The sequence below is a fragment of the Scatophagus argus genome, chromosome 16 (genome assembly GCF_020382885.2).
Source record: "Scatophagus argus isolate fScaArg1 chromosome 16, fScaArg1.pri, whole genome shotgun sequence".
In the NCBI taxonomy this organism is placed as follows: Eukaryota; Metazoa; Chordata; class Actinopteri; family Scatophagidae; genus Scatophagus; species Scatophagus argus.
Genome location: NC_058508.1, coordinates 18,192,479 through 18,217,353, shown reverse-complemented (window position 1 = coordinate 18,217,353; position 24,875 = coordinate 18,192,479). Strand labels below are relative to the sequence as shown.

Here is a 24,875-nt window from a genome sequence, read left to right as displayed (position 1 = left end):
TCCCTACAAGTTTGTTCAATGTTTAATCTTGTCTGCAAATCTGCAATCGGTTAAGGAGTCGATTAATCACAGACATGATTTGGTTTTTTTCTGTATTTGTCTGTGTTTGAAGATGTCACTTTCAGCTTGTAGAAACTGATCATTTTTAAGTAGTAAATATCTGCTCAGAAAGGCCACCAAGCTTACGTAGCCTACAACGCTCAAAACTCTTCCATATCAATGTCTTCTTCTACGCTTATATGAATACCATAATTGAATTAACGTTTGACCCCGTCACCCGTATGTGGGTGTCCAATAAATCCATAGAAGAAGAAAAGCGGGGGGGAGTACATTACGTAGCTGACGTTAAAAATTCAGACTTCAGCTAAACTTTATTGATACTTTCAGTGTTTAACAGCTGCTAGCTTAAAGTTCCCCGTAAATTAAGCTAGCGGCAACTCCTGTTTGCCTTTCTTCCGCTTGTGTAAGAAAGATGGAACCGTTTAATTTACATGGAGATCCTGCTTCTTTACATGTCCCGTCAGGTATGTTTTATTATAGCGTTTAAGTGCACGTTTTATACTTAATTAAGAGCGGCTATAGAGTTTCCAGTGAGGCAAACCCACCGTTTTAGACTTAAAGTGGTGAAATACTGAAACGCTATAAATAAGTGGCCATATTAACTCATTACACAGTAGCATAATCATCTCTCTTAAGTGTAAATGCTCCGGAGGCTAAAATCTAAGCTTCAATAACTCAACCTCAGTTGAACAGATTTGACAGCCCGATAGTCGTTTACTTTGTGTTCAAAGTCTCATCCACCCCCAAAGTGACATGCTTTCTATGACTCAGCTATTACTCATGTGCAGTCCTTTGTTCATATTTAATGAGCTCCAGCATTTTCAGCAAATGTCAACCAATATGTGAAGCCAAAGCAATGACCAAAGGTAGATGGCTGGAGGAGAACAGCTGTTAGGATGTGCCAACAATGAGACGATGTGCCCCGCTGCAATTAAATGAGACTTAACAAACAAAGGTGATTGTTTTGCAGTAGCAGCTGCTGCTGCTGATGAGCAAACCTCCGGCGCTGTTTATCTAAACACTCGAATGGGAGGTGAAATAAACAGCATTAAAATCTAATGCTTGATTCAGAATGCAACTCATTTTTATTGGGTCCACAAGTGTCATCATACAAAATAAGTGTTTCAAATAAGACATATAGTCTTCAGTAACTTGAATTCAGTCTTTGAAATTATCAATAGCTCAACCATCCTAATCAGTGTGTCAAGGTGACATTCAAGTAATTTTTCTGAAATTCACATATTTTAATGTATGTCAGCTACATTAAGAAACCTCAACCAAAGAGACCCACATTTCCTAATTTCTCAAAAATTAAAACAAACAAAAAAAATAAACAAAACAAAAAACAACAAAACAAAAGCACAGTGTTACTTAAAGCCTGCGCAGATTTCAGAAGTTCAAACTTAACAGTCAAAATGAACATCTAGCCTGGATGGATTTTTATTTAAACCTTTAAACCTTCTCCTTCACAAGCCGGAGGCTTTCTGATGCCAAACAGGTTGCGCAGGTTGACTTCCGGGTCAACGTAATGAGGGATCTTGCGCTCATTGAAGAGGCCTGAGAGGTTGGTTTCTACCTTGGCACGTCGGGAGATCCGCATGCGCAGGGCAAAGAGGCGACGCAAGTCTCCCTCCACAAGGGGCAGATGGTGTCCATCTAAACGGTTCTGCCAGGACTTCTTAGGCCGCTGACGTTTCTGCTGCCATAAGGAAAACATTTACACAATTTTTACACTGTCCAATTAACCATCTGCTTAAGACCAGAAGCACAAAGGCACCTGCTTTCAACATGTTGAAAGTGAAATCCAAAATCAACAGTCCTCCTGGCTAAGTGACTTTAGCTCACTGCTGTGAGGTGGCTGCATTTCACATCTTCACTGTGGGATACAGATGTCAGGCTTACCTTCAGAACGGTGGTGCTCCTATCGTGACGAAGCAGGTGTCTAGTCATACTCTCCTGTGGAAGAGGAACACAGTCACATTGTGAAACTTGGTACAAGATAAAGTGCGCAGAAATTATTCATCAGCGTTCTTGACACCTAATGATTGAAATTTAGATTGATTTGCCAGCCTTGGTGTACACAGTGTCCCACAGGTCACACAAGAAAATTAAAAGACTCCCAAGCCTTTGAATGCAAAGGACAGAAACAGCTCTGATTTATCTCCTCACCAGCAACAGAAAACTTGTTACTTACCCGCATGGCAAACATGCGTGGGCAGTCAGGGAAGGAGCATTTGTGTTTGAGGAGCTCGAGATGCACCTTTCGGATGTGGTGCTGCAGGTTAAAGGTCGTAGAGAAGTAGGCCTTGCAGTCATCCCTGGGACAAACCAGCACAGGCTTATGGGAAGCATGGATCCGTTTGTGCCTCCGCATGGCATCTGCTTTCTTGAAGACCTTTTTACAGACTTGGCATGTCATTGTGGCTACAACAGTGAAAAACAAAAATCAAACCAATGAAGATTTTGGGATAATTTTCTGCAATTTTGTACAATGACCAAAACATATTTACCTGGATGTTTGGCCATGTGCTTCTGAAGTTTCCCCCAGGTGTACACAAGCACCTGGCAGTTGGCATGAGGGCAGCGGTAGCCTGCAGAAACAAGACCAGTAAGTGCACCAGAAGGTCAAGAGGATCATCACCAGTTCCTATGGGCCACTTATGGGAACCATATACCATGGCATGTCATTTGAGCAAATTTTCTTGAATGCAAGAAAGGGTTACATGCAAATGTAGCTGCAATTCTCTTTTAATGAAGGGGTGGAAGATGAAAGAACCCCTACTAAGATTTAAATAGACCAACCTGCATGCTTCTTCTCATGGGCTTTGCGGGCGATATGGGTGTCGAACGTGGCAGCACATCCATCCTTCGAACACCTAAGTACCACATTGGGGACAGGCAGAGATAAAAATAAAATTTAACTAAGCCACTGGGGCCACACCCACTCAGTCTGTAAGCACTAATCCATCTTCTGCCTGTGCCTGAACTCCAAGCACCAAAAGATGAGATTAATTAAAAACAGCAAGGGCACAGTCTTTAACAGTTATTCATCTGCCTGATCTTGAGTACTTCATTAATTCACAGGACAAAGCTACAGAGTCTGATTATACACCACAAGATTTTGCAGACATACTTGAAGTTGGCCGGCACTTTATGCTCCTGTAAGTGCAGTTTTAACACTCTGCGTTTTTTGAAGGTCAAGGAGCAGTTTGGCTGGTTACACTGTGGGAGGGGATAAAGCATTTCAAGTGGATAAAATGACAGAACAGACTTGAAAACTAGCTATTCAACATCAAGAGCTGTGGCTGTGAGGCTACGCAGTTTGTTACAGTGTGGCGTTTTGGCGCCATCTGGCGGACACAGTTGTGTACAAGCACAAACCTTGAAATACTTGTTTTTGTCTCCGTGGCTGTAGCGCGCATGTCTTTTGAGTTTGCGTGCGTTGAGGAAACTCTGCGCGCAGCCGGCGAACTTGCATCTACAGAAAGCAAAAGTGAGAAATTAAGTCGTGGTTGAAGGGAGCGACGGTGCAAACCCGACTTACGACTTACTTGAATTGCTTGACCCCTTTGTGCTGAAGCATGTGGCTGCTCAGGTGGGATTTTCTTGAGAAACGACGACCACAGCCAGCAACTGTGCACTGACACGGACGCTGAGGAGATTTGGTTAACAATTTTTAGTGCCTTTATTTAAGAATTGAATATTTGCACAGTATGTTTTTCTTTTCAAACTTTCTTATTGTGAGTTTGAATGTTTCGCTTACCGCTCCGGTGTGCACCGTCTCATGCTCTTTCAGTCTCCACTGTCTGGTGAAAGTGGCTCCACAGTTCGCGTAGGTGCAGTTGAACAGCTGCAGCCGGCCGGCAGGTTTCCCACTGCGCACACTATTCATTTTCCCTCGATATCCGAACACCCTTTCAAATGAAAATATGTCATTAAAAGGCCGGCGCTTTTGTCTGTCAGTCTTATAGCCTTTTGAGAGCGCTTAATTGGTTAATTGGCAGCGTCGGGTCACCAGGTTGTGAGTCAGGCTGTGCCCGCGGTGTTCACCATTTCAGTACTTTCCGAGCCTCAAGAAGTAAAGCTGAAACTAATTAACCTAATTACCCTGCCAAGCTCAGCTGTGTGCAAACAAACGTGAAACAGGAGCAAGTCAATACACGTAGCCACCTCTCAGAGTCAGAGACAGTTGCTGCTGCTTTTCAGTATTAAACTAAAGACTTTTTTTAGTGCAGTGTAGCACAAGCATGAGACAGGACATGACATGGCCTCAACGGTACCTACAGTGGAAAGCCATAAATTCACCCGTCATACTTTAAGGCTGTAGGTAAGACTTAAGGCTTGCTTGTAAAGGAATTCACATCCGTCCCTTTTCTGGGCCATCCTCAGCTTTGTGGAGCTCAAAGTGTGATGCAGCTCTGTGCACAGTAGAGGGTACTGTGTCTCTGCCTCACAAGGCTGTGGCATTTAGGTTGGCAGTAAGCTGTTCACATTTGTGTTAAGGTCTGGAATGATCAAGTCCTGTTGCTTACCCTCTGTTGCACAGGGTCTGTGTTTAATTTTAGTTATACGATTCAGTATAGAAATGAAAGTCCCGGTGAAAGAGGGAACAGATGTCAAACATCAGGTTTTGTCTCATTAACAGTTAGTGGATTAAAGCAGTCATACGTTTTTTGTTTGTTTTTTTGTTTTTTAAGCACACTGTCTGCAGCCCGCAGTTTTTGTTACTCAGCTGTACAACTGCTGAATACTTAATGGGCTGCATCAGCACTGTGTGATCTGGATCCGGATCAAGTGAATACCACCAGAAGGGACAGTACAGATGATGTTTGAGTCGGATTGGCAGGAGAAAGGCCAAGCGCATATCTGGTCCTTGATGCTGAACTTCTGCTCCTCCTCCTCCTCTGGCTCTCTCCCCTCCCTCCCACCATCTCTTGCTCCCTGTTAGTCTCAAAGGGGGGAGATGAAATATTCAGAGGGGGCTGTCAGTGCACAATGTGCTTCCATTAGCAGCATGTTGTGGGATGGCTACTGGAAGATTTAACTGCATCAAGCTAACCTCATGGGCCACAGGGCTGAGAGAGCAACACAAAGAGCACTGCAGGTCTCCAGTTTAATGCTGGATCGATTGTGATTCCCAATACGAAGCTAAATTAATAGGATGCTGGTTGTGTTTTAGAATTAAGTGCGTGCGTCACGCCTGTCATGTTTACTTAATATAACCGAATGTGTTGCCATGGTTGAATAATTTTGTTATATTTATCATGTTTTGGAGTATTTTGCCATTTTGTTACATTCTTACAGGATATTTACAGTATTTTTGTGAAGTACAGCCTTGTGATGCATGTCTTGTTTCTAAACTCTGTCATGCAGACGAGCCCAAAGTGTTTTACCAAATTTTCTTGTTGCTACTTGCATTTTTTTTTATCCTCATAAGCTTCCACGTGAGATAAAGTAAATTCTTGCCTTAAATGAAAACAACTTTTGTGAATATCAGAGGGGGAAAGTCTCTTCAGTCATCGCAGAGGTTTTTAGAAAGGCTGACATTAGACCTATTATATATTATACATATTTTAATTTTATTTTCATGGCATTGCTTCGACTTATTTCACAGTAGAGAATGACGTAACAGCAAAATTACCATTTTATTGTAAAAGCTGAATGAGTAAAAGACCCTCAACTTAAAACCAGAGTATCTTCAGGAACATTAGGCCCCTGATGTCTTTCTCAGGATGTTTTTTGTCCTCGGCCCGGGACACACCTTCAGCTTCTGCAGACCTGTAATCTTCACGTCACGGTATTCCGCGCTATAATCCGCCATTCATACCCCTACACCGAGAAAATGAACTGTTAAACCCTGATACTCTGTATGGCTTTACTTCGGCCGGGCTGTCGCATCCTGTCCGCGCACAGAGATCAGCATGGCAACGGGAGGAGGAGGGGAGGGGGAGGCTGCTCGGGATGAGGGAGGGTACCACGGTCCCACGTGTCCTCCTCGCCGCAGACCCAACGCATTTCTCCTCGCTTCCCCATCCCTCCGTTTCCGCATACCGCAGATTCGCATATACGCACACATACAACCTCATCCATACACTCATACGCACCCGCGCAGCCTTGCGGAGCGATGCACTCCGCGGCGCGCACTCTCCCATCCCTCACCATCTCCTCACTGATCAATCTCTAGGCCTGTATCGATCATCTCCGCCACAGGCCTATAGGATTGATTTATTTTTCATCATTCGCGATATGCAGATTCAAATTTTCAGTAGCGGCGTTGGCCGGAGCTGAGAGGGCGAAAGCGAGAGAGACAGAGAGGGGGAGAGATGATCGGACGCGCATCATCAGATGTTTAGCAGATCCCCCTTCGAGCTTCGCCATCATTTCTGCTGTGCGCTTTTCGGTCTTTTTGCTTCCCCTCCGGTTCGTGTCATTTTGCGGCTCTCGATGCTGTAATCCGGGGGAATATGTGAAGATCATGCTGGCGGTGTGGTGCTTCATGGTCTTTGCTGCAGTGGGCGAGAGGCTTGCAGTCTCAGGTAAGAGAGAGAGAGAGAGGGAGAACAGAGAGGGAAGGGGGGAGGGGGGTTTTGGAGAAGGAGCGGGAGCACCCTTTTAGTTTCCTTTGCATCCACAGTTTTTCCCCTTGCGCCAGCACATTTCTAACCCCGATGTATGCTGTGATTTTATTGTTGCGGGATCTCGGTGCCAAGCAGCCCACTGGCCCGAGAGCATCTCTCTGCGATGCGGAAGATTTGCTGCATCAACACATTTCCATCGCAGCCCCACTGCTTCTATCCAACGCACCCACAGCCATTTCCAACAGTGTTTTATCCAGTAACCGCCTAAAAGCACACTGATAGAGCCTGTCAGTCACGAAGGCAGCCTGTTCTTGCAGCTTGACTGATAACGCTGAGATTTTTAACCATGTGCACTCTGTGTTCAAGAAAAAAGGGGGATCATTCTTAGAATATAGAGCCTACAAACAATGATAGGTGAAAACATTTTCCATCAAAGCCTAATTATGTCCGATAAACATCTTAGGACAGAGCAGGGACTGATTAAATGTTATGAACTGGTAATTGTGATAAATTAGGTCACCAAACCAACAGTTCCCAAAAAGAAAAGGAAATGCTCACACATTGTGGCTTGTTAAAAATGCATCACTTTCATTTGCTTTGCTTACTACACCTCTGCCATGTGAAGTCAAGCTCAGGTGTGTCTGTCTTCTGAAACCCTCTGCACACCCTTGAGCCCATTGTGAGTGTCCATGTTGTGCTACATGCAGGTGAGGACGGGAGCCCAGTGCAGGATGGAGGCACGTGGGATTGGTTTACCCCGGCGGGGCGGCCAAGCGGCGGGGACACTGCCACTGAGGTCACCTACCCAAAGCGGCTGGTACAGCAGATCCAGTCGGAGGAGGAAATGGCTCACGACCACTTGGATACCAGGGTGAAGAACAGCACTGGGGACACCTCGGTATGTTATTCCAAATTCTGCTCTAGATCAGTCGAGTCATTTTAATTTGGGAGGTGGGGACACCCAGGAATCTCCCATCAAAATGAGGAATAAATTCAACTCTCTGCAGTTTGATTAAAAAGAAAAGTAACCCAGTTAGGCTGTGTGAGATTCATTATCACTTCACATGTTGCGGGTTTTTCTCTTTGTGTGAAATGGGTGTCTGCGGATCAGGAAAAGACTAGTCCTCAATATGCATCCTCGCTAAGGAGAGGACTTGTAGCAAGTTTGTGTGGGCATATTTGGGTGTGACAGTACCAAGACTGTGTCTGCTGAAGGGAACCTCATTTTTCTGGTGTGTGTGTGTGTGTGTGTGTGTGTGTGTGTGTGTGAGAGAGAGAGAGAGACAGTGCAGCACTCAGATCTCTGCTGCTCATGCAGGGATGACAGTGCAGGGTGGTATTTTTTTGACCCACTTAGTCGCTGAAAATTCCTTCAAATGTCCACTGCGAAGTAACTCCAGCTGGATGAAACCAAGACAGACAAGTTGTTGTTTTGCAGACATTTATTTCTGCCTGAACTCAAGCCGTAACGTTTGGCAACAAGTTCACGAACTGAAACCCTCTGGCCTGCTTTGTATGTTGTGTACTAAACACACGGCTTATGAAAGAGCAGTTTAAATGTGTGCGTGTTTGGAGGGGCCCTCATCTCCACATGACAAAGCTCAGCCCATCCTGAAATATTCACTCATCATGTCCGATCATCCGGCTGCCGTACCGAGCCCCCCCTCCCCAGCCCCGTTCTTCATTATTCAATGGTGTGTTGAAGTATGCCCCCATTAATTATGAAACAGGCCTGTGTGAGAAGTGCTTCATGGTCCAAGAGGCATGGAGCACTTCGCACACTTCTCTCACCATCCCTGCCCACCCCCCACCATCATCACCATGCCCATATGATATATTACATATAGGCTAACTGCTATGAGAGAGAGTACATTAGGCTTCTTACACAGACACACAGTCACATGATGAAGATGAATGTTGTTATCCCTGGAGGAGAAGCTTTCATAAGCAAGAATGATACCGTGTGAATAAGAAACAACAACAGTTAATGTAATAGGCATTCATCAGATACAAACGATGACACTGTTCGAGCAGACGAGGCTTCAGAAAGTCGATATTTCAGCTGATGTGCTCGTGGTAGCACTGCTGTGTTTTGTTTAGTAAAATATTTAGGGAGTGAGGGACATCCTAAATTTAGGAGCAGCAGCAGATGAGCTGAGCTTTTTCTTCCCTCACTGTCACATCATGCTGCGTTGAAAATAGTCGAGGAAGCTTTTTCCCTAACTGGCCTGGTTGTTTTGTTTTATCTGCTCTGATGCTTTCTGTGTGCTCAGCTGACAATCGAAGACAAACGATAAGATTAATATTTTTAATATGTTTTGCATGAAGACTACACTGGATTACAATTGTTTTAAAATTTCAGGTGGATGTTGATATGCTGCACTAGGATACTCATTTTGTGGGTTAATTAATAGGGATGAAGCGATAATCGGCCTGGCAGATTATTTTGTCTGACATTCAGCATTCTTCCAATACTCAGTGACCGTGTTTTTTGTTGTCCAGTTGCCACAGGTAATTAGAAGTTTATTAAATAAATGTAGTGGCATAAAAAGTACAACATTTGCCTCCAAAATTTAGTGGAACAAAAGTAGTAAGTAAGTTGAACAAAATTAAAATATGCATGTGAAGTACAAGTACCTCAGAGATGTACAGTATTTGAGTAGATTGTACTTAGTCACACTCCCATCACTGGTTATTCTCTTGGTTACTCTAATCTCCTTGAGTACTAATTGTACTAATTGTAATTGTAAGGATAAATGCATGAAGAAAAGCACTCGTAGTGAGACCAATTCCCACATTAAATGGGCAGTTAGGTGTTCAATACAAAGAAATCAATAACATGTCTTGACTTTGCTACCATCATGTAAAAATGTATGTGCACTTCATTACTAAATTATCAGTATCCATTGTGAAAGATTGATGGATGATGTGATATGATGGCAAACTGCAGCGCAGCCATCAAACGGACCTTATGGTGTCAAGAAGGAAGTTTCAATCTCAACTTTTGAAGTGAGAAGTCTTTAAGGTGCTCAGAACGTCCGTCAGCCACATCGAGAACGTTTGCACAAACTGGTCAGAACACAAATGCAACCAATGTAAAGCCGTTACTGTACAGAGCCAGAGCGCTGATGGACACCACGCTTCAGCCGAGACAGTAGTAAGAAATCTGTTGTCCGTACTCACTGGAGGGAATTATTCCTGGATAGTGATGCACGTTATTGTAAAAGCCCAGTGATTCACTGCAGCCTGGTTCCTCCAGACTGAGATCAAAACCACGCTGGCACAGCCAAAGCTGATGAAGAGACGCACTGTTTAGTCTGCAGTCAGTTTCTCTCTCTCTCTCTTTCTCCTGGCCCTGCTGTCTCCTCACCTCATCAGCTCTGGCGGCTGTTCATTACTGATGCTGGTGCAGCATCACTGAAACTATACAATACCAATAAAGTTTTCTCCTCCTTTTGTCGAGACCCTCTCCTTCCACGTCTGTCACGACTTTGCAGCTGAGCTCTTAAACATCCATAGCTCTCTGCAGTCATGACCTCCTGAATGCTGGCAGCCAGTGTCGATCAATGGAGACTTTATCAGTCATAATATTTCAGCTGCTGAGATGCTTTTAGAGCATACACACTATTGATTCTGTTGAATTATTCATGGGACTTTTTCAGAATCACTCTGTGGCTTTAACTGAGTGACACACTCAACCACAATTGTTTTGCTACGCTTCAATTTATCAACTGTCAAATCTGTCTCAATCACTGTGGGGGTTTTTTTCCTCAGCCTGTCCACTTGGCCCAGAGCTGTTTCCAAGTGGAAGCCTTTGGACACACCTTCACTCTGGACCTGGAGCTAAACCAGTTAGTATTACAGCCCAAAATCAATCATTTGCACACGCCTGTATCAGTAGGAGCTCTTAATTTACTGCAGCTGTTCTCATTAGCATTTCCCTGCACTTAAGCAAATGCACTTAGAGCCTCTATTATGTTACCCAACAAGATGGGGAATACCAAAGTGGCAGACGCACAGACACACACTGGTGAATTTTTATGAGCTTCCTCTGATTTTATTAACACCACATGTTAACATGTTCACTTATTTCTTTGTAAAATGCATTTGAGGGGTGAGCGATCCCTGATGAAACCACTTTTGATCACATGGTGATAGAAATGATGCCATCAGAGATGTTCATGGTGTCTCTCCTCTCTTTTGCAGTCACCTCCTGTCCTCAGAATATGTGGAACGGCACTTTAACCAGGATGGCCAACCCTCAGAGTCTGTGGTAAGACTGTTTGCGTGGGGTGGGGATGTGAACTGACAGGATCTGAGTGAGCGAACTTGTCTTTTCGCACACAGAAGGCAGAATATTAATGAGGTGACCAGAGCGGCAGTGCAGCATTTGGTTCTTTGGCTGTCGAAACTAGAGACTTTGTCACATTTTACACTGAGGCTGCTGCCAGTGAGGAATGAATTTAAAGTTTTGTCAGATGCCTCACGTGGTCTAGAGCTCATTATATAACATAATTCCTGTGTTTCATATATGTTTTAAAGTCACATAATGTAGATCGGTTTGATTAAAGCTTCGCTTTAGAGGTGGGAGAGTGGAGACGTTCTTTTGTTTTGTTTCTATCTTTAAAGGTTGATTTCTTTTTAAAATATTATTATGATGTTTTACAGAAGTTTTGCAGTTTGATCTCATCCTCTCGTTTTATCTATTTATGGAAGGTGCATTGTGTTCTTTGCTTCAAAAGTAGGCTGCCATGTAACTATTAACGTTATGTATGTTACTGTGCTCCACATCCATGGGCTCGTCTGTCAGAGATGTGCCTCGTGGTCTTCCTCAAACGGTCAAGAAAAAAAAAGGCAGTGGATGCCTGTGGTGTCAAACCGCAAGCTCAGAGAATGAATTAAGAGATAACAGGAAAATGGATGAAAGCCTTAAACCCCCCCCACACCCCAACCACCCCCAGCAGTCATCCACCCACCCAGCCAGCACTTCAAGTCCCCACCCACAATCGTTCCAAACTCTCCCTCAGTCGCCCTGACCAATCACAAGCCTGTTTCCATAGCAACGAGTTAGCTCAGCGGTGTCATTAAGTTCTTGGCAGCGAAGAGAATGAAAGAAGACCAAGAGGGAGGGAAGAGCCAAGCCGGCGAGAGAGGAGGAGGACGAGGGAATATGAGGAGTAAAATGCCACTTAATACAAAGGCAGGACAAGCTTTGGCATCAGGGAGGAGTAATTTTGGGGGTGTATGTGTGTTAATAGACAATCGGTTTGTTCCCTGAGTGGTGGGAGGGAGAGGAGGCCTGCAGGGCTGGGAATGGAGATCTGTAGTCAGGCCAGATTGTCTCTCAGCTGGACGGAGGCCTCACATGATGCCTCTGGTGCTGCTGCTGCTGGACATGGCAGGTGTGATATGTTCAGGGCAGCACGTCACCAGACCGATCTCGGTCATCAAGGTACTTTTATTTCCATTCAAAGCACTGATGCGTTGTTTTTGCCGAGCTGTTGTGGCAAGGCTGAGACACCCTGCTGGACTCAATTTGAACCAGGTGACCCAGCTTTTCTCACTTTTCTCACCTTTCCCGGTGGTTCTTCTCTTCCACTCTGACCTTGTGAAGCAGCGAGCCCACTTTTGAGGGAGTGTCAGCTGGAGATGAAAGCCGCGACTCACTTGTGGTAGTCAAGGTTGTTATAAGCGCAGGAAAGAATGGAGCACAATTTCCTTTTATTAGTCCCATCCTGTGGTTTTCAGTTGCAGCCTGCCTACTATGCAGTCGTTCCATGTTAAATTCTCACATCTAACCGTGTGGGCAATGTGAGATTTGATTTATTCAAGAGATTGTGAAGGGTCTACCTCCACCTCTATTGTCAGCGAAGCAAGTGGAGTGGAGCACAGGACACAAGTAGGTCACAAACTGTGCCATAAACGCAGTAGAGGGGAAAGAGGGAGTCGCATATGCAGGGGTTGTGAGAGGTTTTCCCTCAGAGCTGAACAGCTGCTGTACTCAATGAGGTATAAAAGCTCGCCCGTAAAGCCTGAAGTGTGTCAGTAGAAGTTGTATCATGAACAAAAGCGATGCATTGTGTCCACAGGGAGGGGAGCACTGCTACTACCAGGGAAGGTTAAGGGGTCTACCAGAGTCCTGGGCAGCTCTCTCCACCTGCCACGGCCTGTGGTGAGCCTCACAGTAAACCTTTATTTAACAAAAAAATCACATGCAAGTGACCTGTGCATGCAGATCAGACTATGCTTAAATTTTCTTCACATATAACTACTGCTTATTTTTGAAATTTTCTGTCCCTTTCCGCTCTGCATCTCAGCGGCATGTTCTCTGATGGCTTCTTCTCCTACGGGATTGAGCCCCTTCAAAGTGGGAGCAATCAGGTAAACAGTCAGCAGATGGTAGTTCCAGCAGATCCAGTAGTCTGGATGCTGATGTTGTTGTTGTTGTTGTTGTCGTTGTTTTGCTTGTAGGCTTTGGTGTCTAATGTCATTTGGATGTGCTTCGTTATAGGATGATGGCACACACTTAATCCGCAGGATGCCTGATATCCGACTTTCTCCACACTGTCCAGGTGCACAAATGCTTACTTAATATTCTTATATACTTAATATTCGATGGATACTGCTTATGTTACTGTCAATAAACTTCCAGCTCCACGATAGTTTCACACCAGTGAGAGAGGACAGTTCAGACAAAACAAATGTGATAATTGAATGGGGTGTAATTTGTAGATTTCAGATGAGGCAATAATTACATTCAAAACATTTTTTTTTATTAGGAGCTGTAATGACAACAGGAATTGAAATTGCAATGTTTGAACTGCACATCGCAGTTCAAGAGAAAATTGCCTAACTGCCTCTCTGTGTGTCCAGACTGTTCAGAGGACAGCAAGTGGGAAAGCAGAGGAGGTGACGTTGATGACGACAGGCCGGACCAAACGAGGGAGCAGCAGGTGTCAGGGGGGCTGAGGCGATCCAAGAGATTTGTTCGCAAGCCCTCTGTGCAGACAGAGACCAAATACATTGAGCTGATGGTGGTCAACGACAACGACATGGTGAGTGGTGATCTGCGCTGGTGCTCTCTGACTTCCAGAGAAATCTGAGTTGTCTGTGTCCTGTTTAGATCAACCAGCATGGTTTGTGTGCTTAACCAAGCTAGACTGGAAGCTTGGGGATGGGTGTATTATCCTGGTTGTTTTAATGTTTACTTATCTACCAAAAGTCCACACCAAACTACACATTTTCAGTCATCATAACTTCACCCAGTGTTATTACATAGCCTTTTGTACACTGGTCATATACAGAATTAATAGACTTGATTATTCTGTGGCTGCAAAGCTGATGGAGGCTGTGCAGGCACATTTGCTAATTTCATCTTAAACCACTGACATCACAGTGGTGTTGTCTTCAGAGGTGTAAAAGTACACATGCTGATATGTAGAGACAAAATGTAGCTGCTGATAAAGCAAAAGTTTAAAAAAATGTATACAGATAATAAATGGACATTGTTAAATAAAGTGTTCTCCAACAAATTTGCCTGACAAAAAATAAAATGTAGTTGTTGTAAAAGACATACTTAAATGTCAGAGGACTAAAGCCAAAACTGAAGATTAACTTAATACCCCTTTTACTGACCTCCACTGATTTAACAACTATGAGTGTCTCCCTTGCTGTTTTAAGACAGCATGATGACTGAATGCTTACTTGGTAATCTTGAATGTCCCTCAGTGGTTCTGCAAAGCTCAATTAAATTAATTTGAAACTTTAGCCAATCAGCAGACATGTGGTCGAGCTGAATGAGTGCTTTCTGTAAATTGTATTCTCTTAACCCTCTGAAGTCATGTATAATTGTCAGTTGTTGACTATTTTTGATTCTAATTTTATATTTCAACTTAGAATTTTTTTTATCTTGCCATTTTGGAATCATTTTTGATCAGCACAACCTCACAAGTGTGATTTACTGTTGTTTTTTTCATTTTGACATACTGTATTGACACACTGGACCTAAAATCACACAAAACTCTAAAATCCGACTGGGGAAAATGCGCTGAAGTGCACTGAATGAAGTGCGCTCAATGCGCTGGTGTTTACTGCGTCTTCTTGCATAAAATGCGCGCCCCAAACGCGCACCAAACGTGATGGCAATGGTCATGAAAAAAACAGTGCGTATATTTTTTATCATAACTCTGGTTTTACTTGACATATTAACAAAATTTACTGGTATATAGTTTGAAGTGCCCACTTTCGACACAAAAAAAACTGAGATTCAGCGAGGCTGCGTCTTGCAGCTACGTCGTCTTAAAGTGGTCTTGTGATAAGGACGCGCCGGCGCGTCTGTCGACTCCTGAGGGTTAATACTGATGAAAATCTGTTAAAACTTTAGAGCAACGTTTGACCACCTACTAACACCAGAACCAAGAATTCCATAAAACCATTTCTCTTTGGACTTTATAGAAAGTGAAGAGTACGTTGATGAATGTGTATTAATTTTGATTTCATAACTAGCCTTGTCTTACTTTTTACTTGAAACTTTATGCAGGGATTTGCTTTGGGAGTTATCGTGAAGTGATTCATGGAAATTAAATCAGTGAAACATTCCTATAAACTTACGCCTTATGTTGGGATCTTTACAAGTACAAGTGTGTGTGTGTGTGTGTGGGGGGGGGGGGGGGGGGGGGGATGTGGATGTGATCCATCCCTTACACCATCTGTGTATCTTGTGTCTCCACAGTTTGTACAGCTGCGTCGCTCTAGCAGCCAAACCAAGAACTTTGCCAAAGCAGTGGTCAACATGGCAGATGCGGTAAGAGCTTTGTTTGTAGGATTATAATCGTCCTACTCCTAAACTCTGCATACACACACCACCAGCTGCCAACTTATGTGCGTGTGTGTTTTTTTTTCCCTCATTCGGAGAGGACTTATCCCACACAGCACACAGTTCTTCATTCACAGTCTTCACAGCACAGGTGTGATGATCAGCGTGTTGTTTTTTTTGGGTTTTTTTTCTTTTGTCCCCAGATCTACAAGGAACAGCTGAACACGAGGATCGTGCTGGTTGCCATGGAGACCTGGACCTCTAAAAATATGATGCCAGTCATGGAAGATCCATTGATAACACTGCAGAACTTCATGAAATACAGGAAGGACAACATCAAAGACCAGAGTGACGTCATCCATCTTTTCTCGTAAATAAATCAGCAGCGTTAAGCAGTAAGGTTTATTTGATGTTTGGTTGCTAGTTGAGGTTTTAAATGATGGCGTCTTTCCTGTGGCCCCCCAGAGGGCGAACATTTCACAGCAGCCGCAGTGGGGCAGCCTACACCGGAGGAGTGTGTTCTCTAACAAGGGGAGGAGGCATCAACGAGGTGAGGACAAGCCTAAAGCAGCAATTTTTGTCTGGTGCACCCACAGCGATTTTGTTGTTTTTGGACAGAGACAGCTCACAGTAAATGTGTCCTGGGTGGATTTTCTGTGTATTTGTTCCAGTATGGGAATGTTGGTGCAATGGCCATCACGCTGTGCCAGAGTCTTGGCCAGAACATCGGCATGAGGTGGAACAACGCACGTAACTCTGCAGGTAAAAGACAACATGAAAGCCTGATAGTGCAGCGGGGAGGATAGAGAGATCTATAGACCAAGGGTTGAGCTGAATAAATTATCAAAGCAAGAGAGCAAGATGAATGTGGGAAGAAGGCAGAGGATGATAGTGAGGGATGAGATTGATAGTCGGGTGGGGAGAAGGGGAGTATTAGAGAGCTTTGGCTGTTGGTATCCCTGTCCAGTAGTTCTCTCGTGTAATTAGACTTCTCCATTAGGTGATTAGTCACCTGCGTCCATGAAGGATGGGGTGGTGGTTAGAGCATTGCTGCCACCGAACAATAGGCTCAGTGATTAATGTTGAAGAGCCGTCAGGCCCATTATTCAATGCCAAGACGAGAGCCCGGTGTGCGCGCTATACACTACCAGACCTCTGTCACACACATCTATGAAGTCTTTTCTCCTTTGATGTCATCATAAATCTTTCTCTTAGGACCTGCTGCAGCAGCTTGTCATTGCTCAACACTTTTTACTTTACTGAGTTAGTTTTCTTCACCTATGCTCCTCTTCCTCCTGCTCCTTCTTCACAGGAGACTGCAGGTGCCCAGATGCCTGGCTCGGTTGCATCATGGAAGACACTGGGTAAAGATCCTCGTCGGAGCGCACCTGTAAAATAAATCTCTTCTGTGTCTGCTAACTGCAGACAGACAGCAGGGCTGATTCCCTGTGATGTTCCCTCTAAGCTGCGATTCGTTCCATTCGTTTCACTCAATTAGACAATTAAACACCTGTGACAGAGGGATTCGTTGACTTTTACTCAGCCTTCAGTGAGCCAAGCCAGCTTTAAGCCAAGTTGTTTAAATGTCAGGCCTTAACGTGCCGACCACCGTGTAGGAATTGAAAATTTAATTAAAAACATTTACACTATGAGTGGATTTAATTTGGCTCTTTTTACCAGATGGAATAATACAGATTTCAGTTATCCTTTTGAGTAATATCTTACTACAGATGGTAACATTTCTGTCAGATTGCAAAGTGGCACAGACACCCACACTGGATCTGGCATTCTTTACTGGCAAAAAGGCATTGTGCTGTCTTTTATTTTATTTTTTTGTAATGTCCTGGTCTCAATCTTTGTGTGTGTGTGTGTGTGTGTACGCAGATACTATCTTCCCAGAAAGTTCTCTCGCTGCAGCGTTGACGAGTACATCCAGTTCTTGCTCCAGGGGGGCGGGAGCTGCCTCTTCAACAAGCCCAACAAGGTGAGGGCCATGTGTTGATGTAGGATGTGTGTGAGAGGAGCCACGTCTGACATCATATTTGTCAACTAATTCATCATTCCTATTGTCTAATTTACATGGGAACTCATACATATACTTAGAGGACCACAGAATATTTGCCTATCTTCTTATCTTTGTGCTTCCAGCCAACAGTCTCCTATATTCCTGACACACTTCATCCCTCGTCCATCTGTCTCCCTCTTATATATGAGCTCATTTATGTCCATATCTGTCTCTGTCAGCTGTTGGACCCTCCAGAGTGTGGGAATGGCTTTGTGGAGCCAGGGGAAGAGTGTGATTGTGGATCCCAGGTGGTGAGTATGCAGTTGGACATCATGATTGAAAGGCAGCTCTTTAACCTCCTGCAGATGGGTAGCACCTTCTGTCATGTTGTGATGTTCGCCGAAACAGAGCTGAAGGGTTGTTTATATGTCTGTGGCTGCAGGAGTGCGCCCGCAGTGGAGGGGCCTGCTGCAAAAAGTGCACACTTACCCATGATGCCATGTGCAGTAACGGACTCTGCTGCAGTGGCTGCAAGGTGGGTCAAAAAGTGAAGAAAATGTATCTTTATATGAGAAAAAGGAGTGATTTATCGATGAAATAGTGCTGACCTGTTATAATATCTATATATATCTACATCTGTTGTAATATCTACTGAAGAATCATGGTTGCAAACTAGAAGAAAGTGATTTCATGATTGTTTTGGAACAACGTTAGACATCCAGCTTCTTCATACAGATATCCAGAAACAAAGATTTCCAGAGATATAATGTGCCATGAGAACAACTACCAACATAGTGTCAAGGTATTCACAGTGTGTGCTCCAGTGTAGAAGTACACAGTACCAGTATACGTCATAAAAACTTTTTGCCGTAAAATATGAAAGTGTCACGCTACATTTTTTAGACTGTCTGCATGATGCACTGAAATGCACTGGAAATATGATTACGGGTGTTCATCATTTACCTGATGCCTTTTCCTGCTGTGACACAGTATGAGCGCAGAGGCGTGGTTTGTCGAGACGCTGTGAATGACTGCGACATACCAGAGACGTGCACCGGAGATTCCAGCCAGGTAGAGCTGACTGTATTTAAGACGGAATATAAGTTACTGCAACATCAACCAGAGTATCCAGAACTTTCTGTACTTTTCTTCTTTCCGCAGTGCCCTCATAATGTCCACAAGCTGGACGGCTACATGTGTGATAACAATCAGGTAAATGCTGGTATTTGGCATGTTTTCTAGCCTCTGTCTCACTCTGATGTGTGCTTCATTATTGTTGTCTCATGTCTCCAGGGCCGCTGTTACAGTGGACGATGCAGGACTCGTGATGGACAGTGTAGAGGACTCTGGGGTTACAGTAAGTACAGAACACAATGCACATTGCTCCTAGAGTTGGAATGTCATGTAGTCATACGGCTTTGCAGTCTCATTCTCCTTGTGACAGTTTTATTTGTATCATTGTTTGCCCTTCCAGATTCAGCGGACAGGTTTTGTTATGAGAAGCTGAATGCTGAGGGGACAGAGAAAGGCAACTGTGGTCCAGGTCCTGAAGGCCAGGGCTGGCTGCAGTGCAACAAGCCGTGAGTCACAACATCCCGATTCCCCTTGCTGATACTCTCATAAGAGAATAAGAATAAGAGTTTTTCACTCGATTCTGCTTCCTTCTGCAGAAAAGTGGTGCCTTAACTGCTAGGATTTGAGGTTTGGTTATTAAGTGCTGCATGTCTGTGTAAGTGAAGCATAGACCTTTTTCACCTTCTTCTGTTTAGGGATGTTTTGTGTGGCTTCCTCTTCTGTGCCAATGTGACGATGAAGCCAAAGTTTGGAGACCTGCAGGGTGAGGTGACTAGCTTCACCCTCTACCACCAGAACAAGTACCTGGACTGCAGGTAAGTGGGTCATTCACATCTGACCTGGCGCATCTAACAGAAAAATCCAAATCCAAACAGACATGTCTGTTTGGATGCTTCGCTCAGAGGTGGCCATGCTCTGCTGGAGGACGGCTCAGACCTGGGCTACGTGGAGGACGGCACTCCCTGTGGGCCCAACATGATGTGTTTGGAACGACGCTGCCTCCCTGTGGCAGCATTCAACCTCAGCACCTGTTCGGGATCAAACTTTGGACGCATCTGTTCTGACCATGGGGTAAAACAATGGGAAAAAAAAGTTTTAAAATTTGTAGTAAAAAAAAAAGGTGAACATTTTTCAGACACACAAATTTATTATCTCAGTACTTAGTAGGAACGAGTCTTGCTGCCTAAGACAGTATCCTCCTTTTTGGAGGACATAGATCTGTAGGAAAGAAGGAAGTAGACTAAACATAGGCTGATAAATAAGAATACGTCCACGTGTGTAGTTATTGCTTGCATGTACATAACATCACTGTAGTCCTGCCAAAACATAAATGTGGGAATGATAAATGTCCTTTCATAACTTAAGTTTCAATAGCAACTAAATGTCTGCGGCAAAGGCCATAAAGAAGTCTTAAAAACATTTCATTTCAAATTCAGCTCAGCTTTAACCAGCGGTCATAGATGTCTTTCAACCCTCAAATCACCAAATCCATGCTTACTCGCTACATAGTTTAGGTTTTAACATCACTGCTTTCACTGCTTTTGTTTAGCAGCTGTTGCACTTGATTTTCATCTTTCTCTCTTGTAGACCTGCAGCAATGAGGTGAAGTGTATCTGTGACAGGGACTACACAGGGAAGGACTGCAGTGTCTTTGATCCCATCCCTGAGCCAACAGTCCAGACCGGCCCAGAGAAGAAAGGTCCATAGCACCCGCTCAACCCGCCCATGTCTCTCTCTCCTCTCTGTCTGCCTCTCATACCACCCCCCCCCATAGTCTCTATCGTCCATCGTCATTGTGGCTTCTCTATGTACCAAAGTCGAGCACAATATCATCCTCAAACACGAAGAGTAGTTCACCTGATAATTGTGAGATCACCAATATTTAGAGATACAGTGTTTTCCTTCCTGCTGAGTTTCGGTTTCAATGTTGGAAAGAGTGTGGGTGTGTGTTGAGACATGTTTATCCATTAGAGCATATGTGCATGTGTGTGTGTGTGTGTGTGTGTATGTGTGTGTGTAGTAGTAGTAGTGCTGAATGTCTTGCAGGCACTGTCACCTTCAAGTGTCTTCCTTACTTTCTTGCAGTCTGCCAATGACACAGAGCTATTGAGCAGCTGCTCTCATAGGGCCAAAAAAGCCACCCTGAGCAAGAGGGTGTCCAGCTGAAAGAGCAGGAGAGGAGAAATGAGAACAAAGTAATAAAACTCTCTCTCCTTTGGTCTTTTTTTTTTATGTAACTGTTGTCCTCCTGACCTCCCTCGCTCACCCGCCCGTTCTCCCACCTCCACCCCACGTGCTGGTCTCCTCCTCTTTCCCGCCATCTCTTTCTCTCTCTCTGTCTGCAGGTATCTTACCACCTGCATCTCTTTCTTTCTCTAGTTGATGTTGTTGATGTATGGTGTTGATGCTGTCCTCTGACGTGTGTTTTTTAGTGGTGTTGTTTTGTTTCTGCCCCTCCTCCTCCTCCTCCCCTCCCTCCTTCCTCTTCCTCCTCCTCCGCACCCTTCCTCCCTCCTCCTTCCTCTGCGCAGGTCCCAGTGGCACCAATATCATAATAGGGTCCATCGCAGGTGCTATTCTCCTGGCAGCTATAGTCCTAGGGGGAACAGGATGGGGATTTAAGTAAGAGTTCTGGCATGCCTTTGTGTACCTGTCTGCTTCTACCTAAAGGACCCTCCCCCCATCGCCCCTGCCACTCTCACTCCTGAAATAGATGCCCGTTTGCAACTTGGGGGAGGGGAAATAGGTGGTCGAGTCTGAGCTCGGCCATACTTACGCTCAAACTGCTCCTGCCGCCGGAATCCGTGCGAAACGTCAAAGCGGTTGTTTTCTTTTCTTTGACTAAGTTTTAACCAACCGTGAGCTCCATCCTGCTCCTTTCCTCCCCCCTCCCTCTACTACAAGCCCAGCCATTTATTGTAATAACAGGGCACGACCGAGGTGTTAATCTGCCAGGAACCTCTGCAACACGTCTCTCAGGTCCACTAGATTTATTAGCCCTTCAAAGGTCTAATGGTTACAGTGGATTACTACAAACACTGTTTTTTAAAAAGTATTTTTTACCTTTGGTGCTCTTTAGCCTGCATTTAGCCTGTTAGCAGCATCCCAACCCCAAGTGCCCTCGCTGAGGTGCTTCTTCTGCACTGTTCCACCTGTGCATGCTCGCTATTGTTCATTCCTTATACTCTGACCTAAAAGGACTGCTCCCGCTTCACTCAGTTAGATTCATAAGGTGATTGTGGCTAATGAAAAGACCTGGTAATTGAAAAGCTACTAGCATGTATTCAGTCCTTTCAGGGCCATGGGTAAATGTCTGTGCATGTGTGCATGAGCTGTAAGCAGAGACTTTTCTCTTCCTAGTCAGACCCGGAGGATGTAATAATGTGTGTTTGTGCAGCGCTGAGAGGGTCAGCGCCACAATGACCATAGACCTGCAGCATGTGATGCCATCACTATTATCTGGCAGGAACGATTTCGGAGGAGACTGGTGGATGAATAATGGATTGAATGACTCATTGTTTGATTCACATTTTTTTGTTCCAAAATCTGACAGCATCGTGGTTAAATCTCTGCTAACAAGTATAACCAGTCCAACGTGAAAGAAAATGATTCAAGTATTGATTCAGATTTTAAGTCTGTTTCTGCTAGTCTTTAACAATTCTGTTCTTGCGCAGCATTGCTTTATTTGTCTTCTAAATTTCATGCAAGTTCCAATGTAAGATGATCAGTGTTGCAATGTCTTTCAAAAAATTATTTATCTTGTTGGATTTTGTTTCCTCTTTGATATGTCTTGACATTTTGTCTTTTCTCCCACCGTGTGCTTATGGGATGCAGGAACATTCGAAGAGGAAGGTATAACCATCTCGTTCCTTTTTCCCTCAGCATGTCCACCATCTAACGTTCATCCCCACAGAGCACCGTGCTCACCATGCATCTCACTGCTCCTTCTCAGATGCTTCATCCTATTACAGTTTTTTCTAAAATGTTTCTCATACCATAAAATTCCCTTCAACATTATAGAGCAGATTGAGGCCTTCCTTTTTTCTTTCTGTTAAGGATCTCCGTTTTCACTTTCTCTTTCAGATCTGGTGGAGGATAAGATGCCTGTCTGTCTTTTTGTCTCTGTGTCCTGTCTACTCCTGTCTTCCTCCTCGCACTGTGTCGTTTCCACATCGGAGAAGAGGGGAACAAAAAAAAAAAAAAAGGTCTTCCACTCCTGTCCCAAAATCTCTCCAAACCTCTTCTGATTAGCGTTTCCTCCACACTCCTGTCTGCTCCTTTTGTCCGTCCTCCTCTGGGCCTGTGGAGCTCCTCTCACCATACCAGCCAAATCATACCTGCATGGCTGCTGCCAACAGGCCGCTGAGGATTGTGTCCAGGTCACGCCTAGAGCGAGCAGGTGGCTCTCCCTGCGGGAGACACCAGGGTCTTCCTCCATTCCGGTGGAATGAAGAATGTGCTGCGGTGACTGTGTACCTCCCTTTCTCACATCTTGGACAGTCTGATGAAGAACATTTCAATGGTGGACCAATTTAATTAGAGACATGTTTTTCCAATGCCTGCCTGCCTGCACAGAAGGAACAGAACACTAAACTGGCCACCAAGTCCACGGCTAAACGTTGGACTGGCACACAGACCGGCTAATTGACTGAAATATAAAAGGATCTAAATAGTTTCCTTTCTCTCAAAGGAGAAGGACCTGAGGCGGTTCCTCTGATGGCAGGCCTTGACTAGGTGCATCGCAAAGCGGTGTTTTTAATCTACAAATTTTGGCAACACGGATATGCTGTAACTGACAAGAAACCATTCATTGGACTGTTGTTCACGTGTTTTCCAAAGAGAGACTGAGGAAGGACTAATCATCATATAAATCGATGGCTCAAAAACCAGTCAACCATTAGCCAGAGCCCAGAGCGATAAATGACTTTACCTTTGCCGTTATTTACCCCCTCACCCCTTCCCTCACCCACAAGTTTTCAGGTACAAAAAAAAAGGAAGCTAGGTGTAATGGTTTCGGGATCATTTTAAACCACTGAACTTTGAAGCAGCAGAGACCGTAACTTAGTGTTCTCAGCCACAAACTGTCCAACATACATTCCACCATATCCGTGTGCGTGCTCACTACTTTCAGGCCCAAAGTTTGTACGCTTCGGAGGTTTAATCTGTATGTCCGTTTCACGAGCGAATGTATGAGGTTTTTAAAGAAAGGAAGAATGTATGCGTGTTTACACTCGTGTTAGGGGCAGCCGTGTCCATGTACACCTTAACACTTCCTCCTATCACAGGTAGATAGGCAGGTTTTTACCTCTAGAAGATCATCTCTTTCTACAAACTGCTGTACGCTGCAGCCATGGTACCACAAAGGCGGCACATTAATAAAGACTTCAACAGTTTTTAATGTCATGTAACCACAGAAAATGAGCACTAGCCAACTGTATGCACACCTGTTTGTAAATATGTGCAAGATATACTGAATGTTAAATGCACTGTATGAAGATTTATTTAAAAGCTATGTTAAAATAATGAGTCGTATCTGTTTCAGCGAACACACACACACACACACACAGATCTCTCCTGCAGTCACCACCGTCCACGCCATCTTTAAATGTGGCGTAGCAGCTGAGCTAGCCGCCTCCCGTCTCTCTCATCATTCCAGCTATCACCGAAATGTAATGAATCTTTTGTACATTTGTTGATAGATCCGAGGCCCTGGGTGAACGCCTCAGCACAGAGGCTTTTTGTAACGATCCCTGCTGTAAATGAGATTAAAGAGATCGAGTCTGGGGTCCAGGAGGCTGCTTGTCTGAAACTGTATGCGTGAATGAGGTCAGTTTGGTTCATTTTAGCTTTGCACTATGGCAGATGCACTATTGTTATTATTACAGTATGTACAGTATCAAGTACAATCTGTCCTGATCTGTGGGGGGGGGATAGAATGCATCTTTTCCCATATTTTTAGACACTATCTTTTTGAACTGAGACTAAAAGAAAGAAATGAACTGAGGCTTGCAGTTGAATTGAAATGAAAGGAAAATAAAAGTACTAAAACATGAAATCAGACCTGCTATTCTCACATCTCGCTGCCTTCCTCTCTTGGCTTTATTTATTTTTTTATGGTTTCAACAGATGGTTAAACGTGAGATTTCTGCTTCTGAAAGACATTTTAAACACTAAAATCATCTTTATGTTAAATTACACTGGGTGTGGGACAAACGGTACATCGACATTGTTTCCTTCAATTATGTGCAACTAGATGTACAATCAATCTGCGGCTGTGACTGCCAATTATTTTCATTATCATTTAACTTGTTATTTTTCTCCCAGTTGTCGTTTGCTGAACAAA

The 24,875-nt window shown here is 44.2% G+C and overlaps 2 protein-coding genes across 3 annotated transcripts; one reads left to right on the top strand and one right to left on the bottom strand.

The window, feature by feature from the left end:
* Positions 1-1,121: 1,121 nt before the first annotated feature.
* Positions 1,122-4,090, bottom strand: si:dkey-208k4.2 (P43 5S RNA-binding protein-like). 2 transcript variants are annotated; one of them, XM_046415394.1, is made up of 9 exons: positions 3,824-4,090; positions 3,612-3,712; positions 3,442-3,538; positions 3,194-3,282; positions 2,863-2,936; positions 2,571-2,651; positions 2,255-2,484; positions 1,963-2,016; positions 1,122-1,756 (listed from the first exon to the last, which is right to left on the bottom strand). In XM_046415394.1, exons 1-9 carry the CDS (start codon positions 3,950-3,952, stop codon positions 1,505-1,507), a joined length of 1,107 nt encoding a protein of 368 aa, XP_046271350.1. In that variant the 5' UTR covers positions 3,953-4,090; the 3' UTR covers positions 1,122-1,504. The 2 variants fall into 2 exon arrangements, with proteins under 2 accessions (XP_046271350.1, XP_046271349.1); XM_046415393.1 differs by having other exon boundaries at positions 1,122-1,759; positions 3,824-4,089.
* Positions 4,091-5,720: 1,630 nt separating this feature from the next.
* LOC124073268 (disintegrin and metalloproteinase domain-containing protein 11-like) lies at positions 5,721-24,323 on the top strand. Its single transcript, XM_046415395.1, is given in 27 exon segments — positions 5,721-6,479; positions 6,481-6,596; positions 7,346-7,536; positions 10,413-10,489; positions 10,845-10,911; positions 12,728-12,810; positions 12,956-13,019; positions 13,150-13,210; positions 13,512-13,693; positions 15,370-15,441; positions 15,657-15,823; positions 15,919-16,003; positions 16,125-16,215; positions 16,766-16,817; positions 17,338-17,437; positions 17,698-17,769; positions 17,901-17,993; positions 18,449-18,529; positions 18,620-18,670; positions 18,752-18,815; positions 18,933-19,038; positions 19,228-19,347; positions 19,435-19,603; positions 20,120-20,231; positions 21,064-21,154; positions 22,367-22,384; positions 22,616-24,323. Coding segments are annotated over 27 exon segments (2,475 nt in total). The 5' UTR covers positions 5,721-6,405; the 3' UTR covers positions 22,632-24,323.
* The last annotated feature ends 552 nt before the right edge of the window (positions 24,324-24,875 follow it).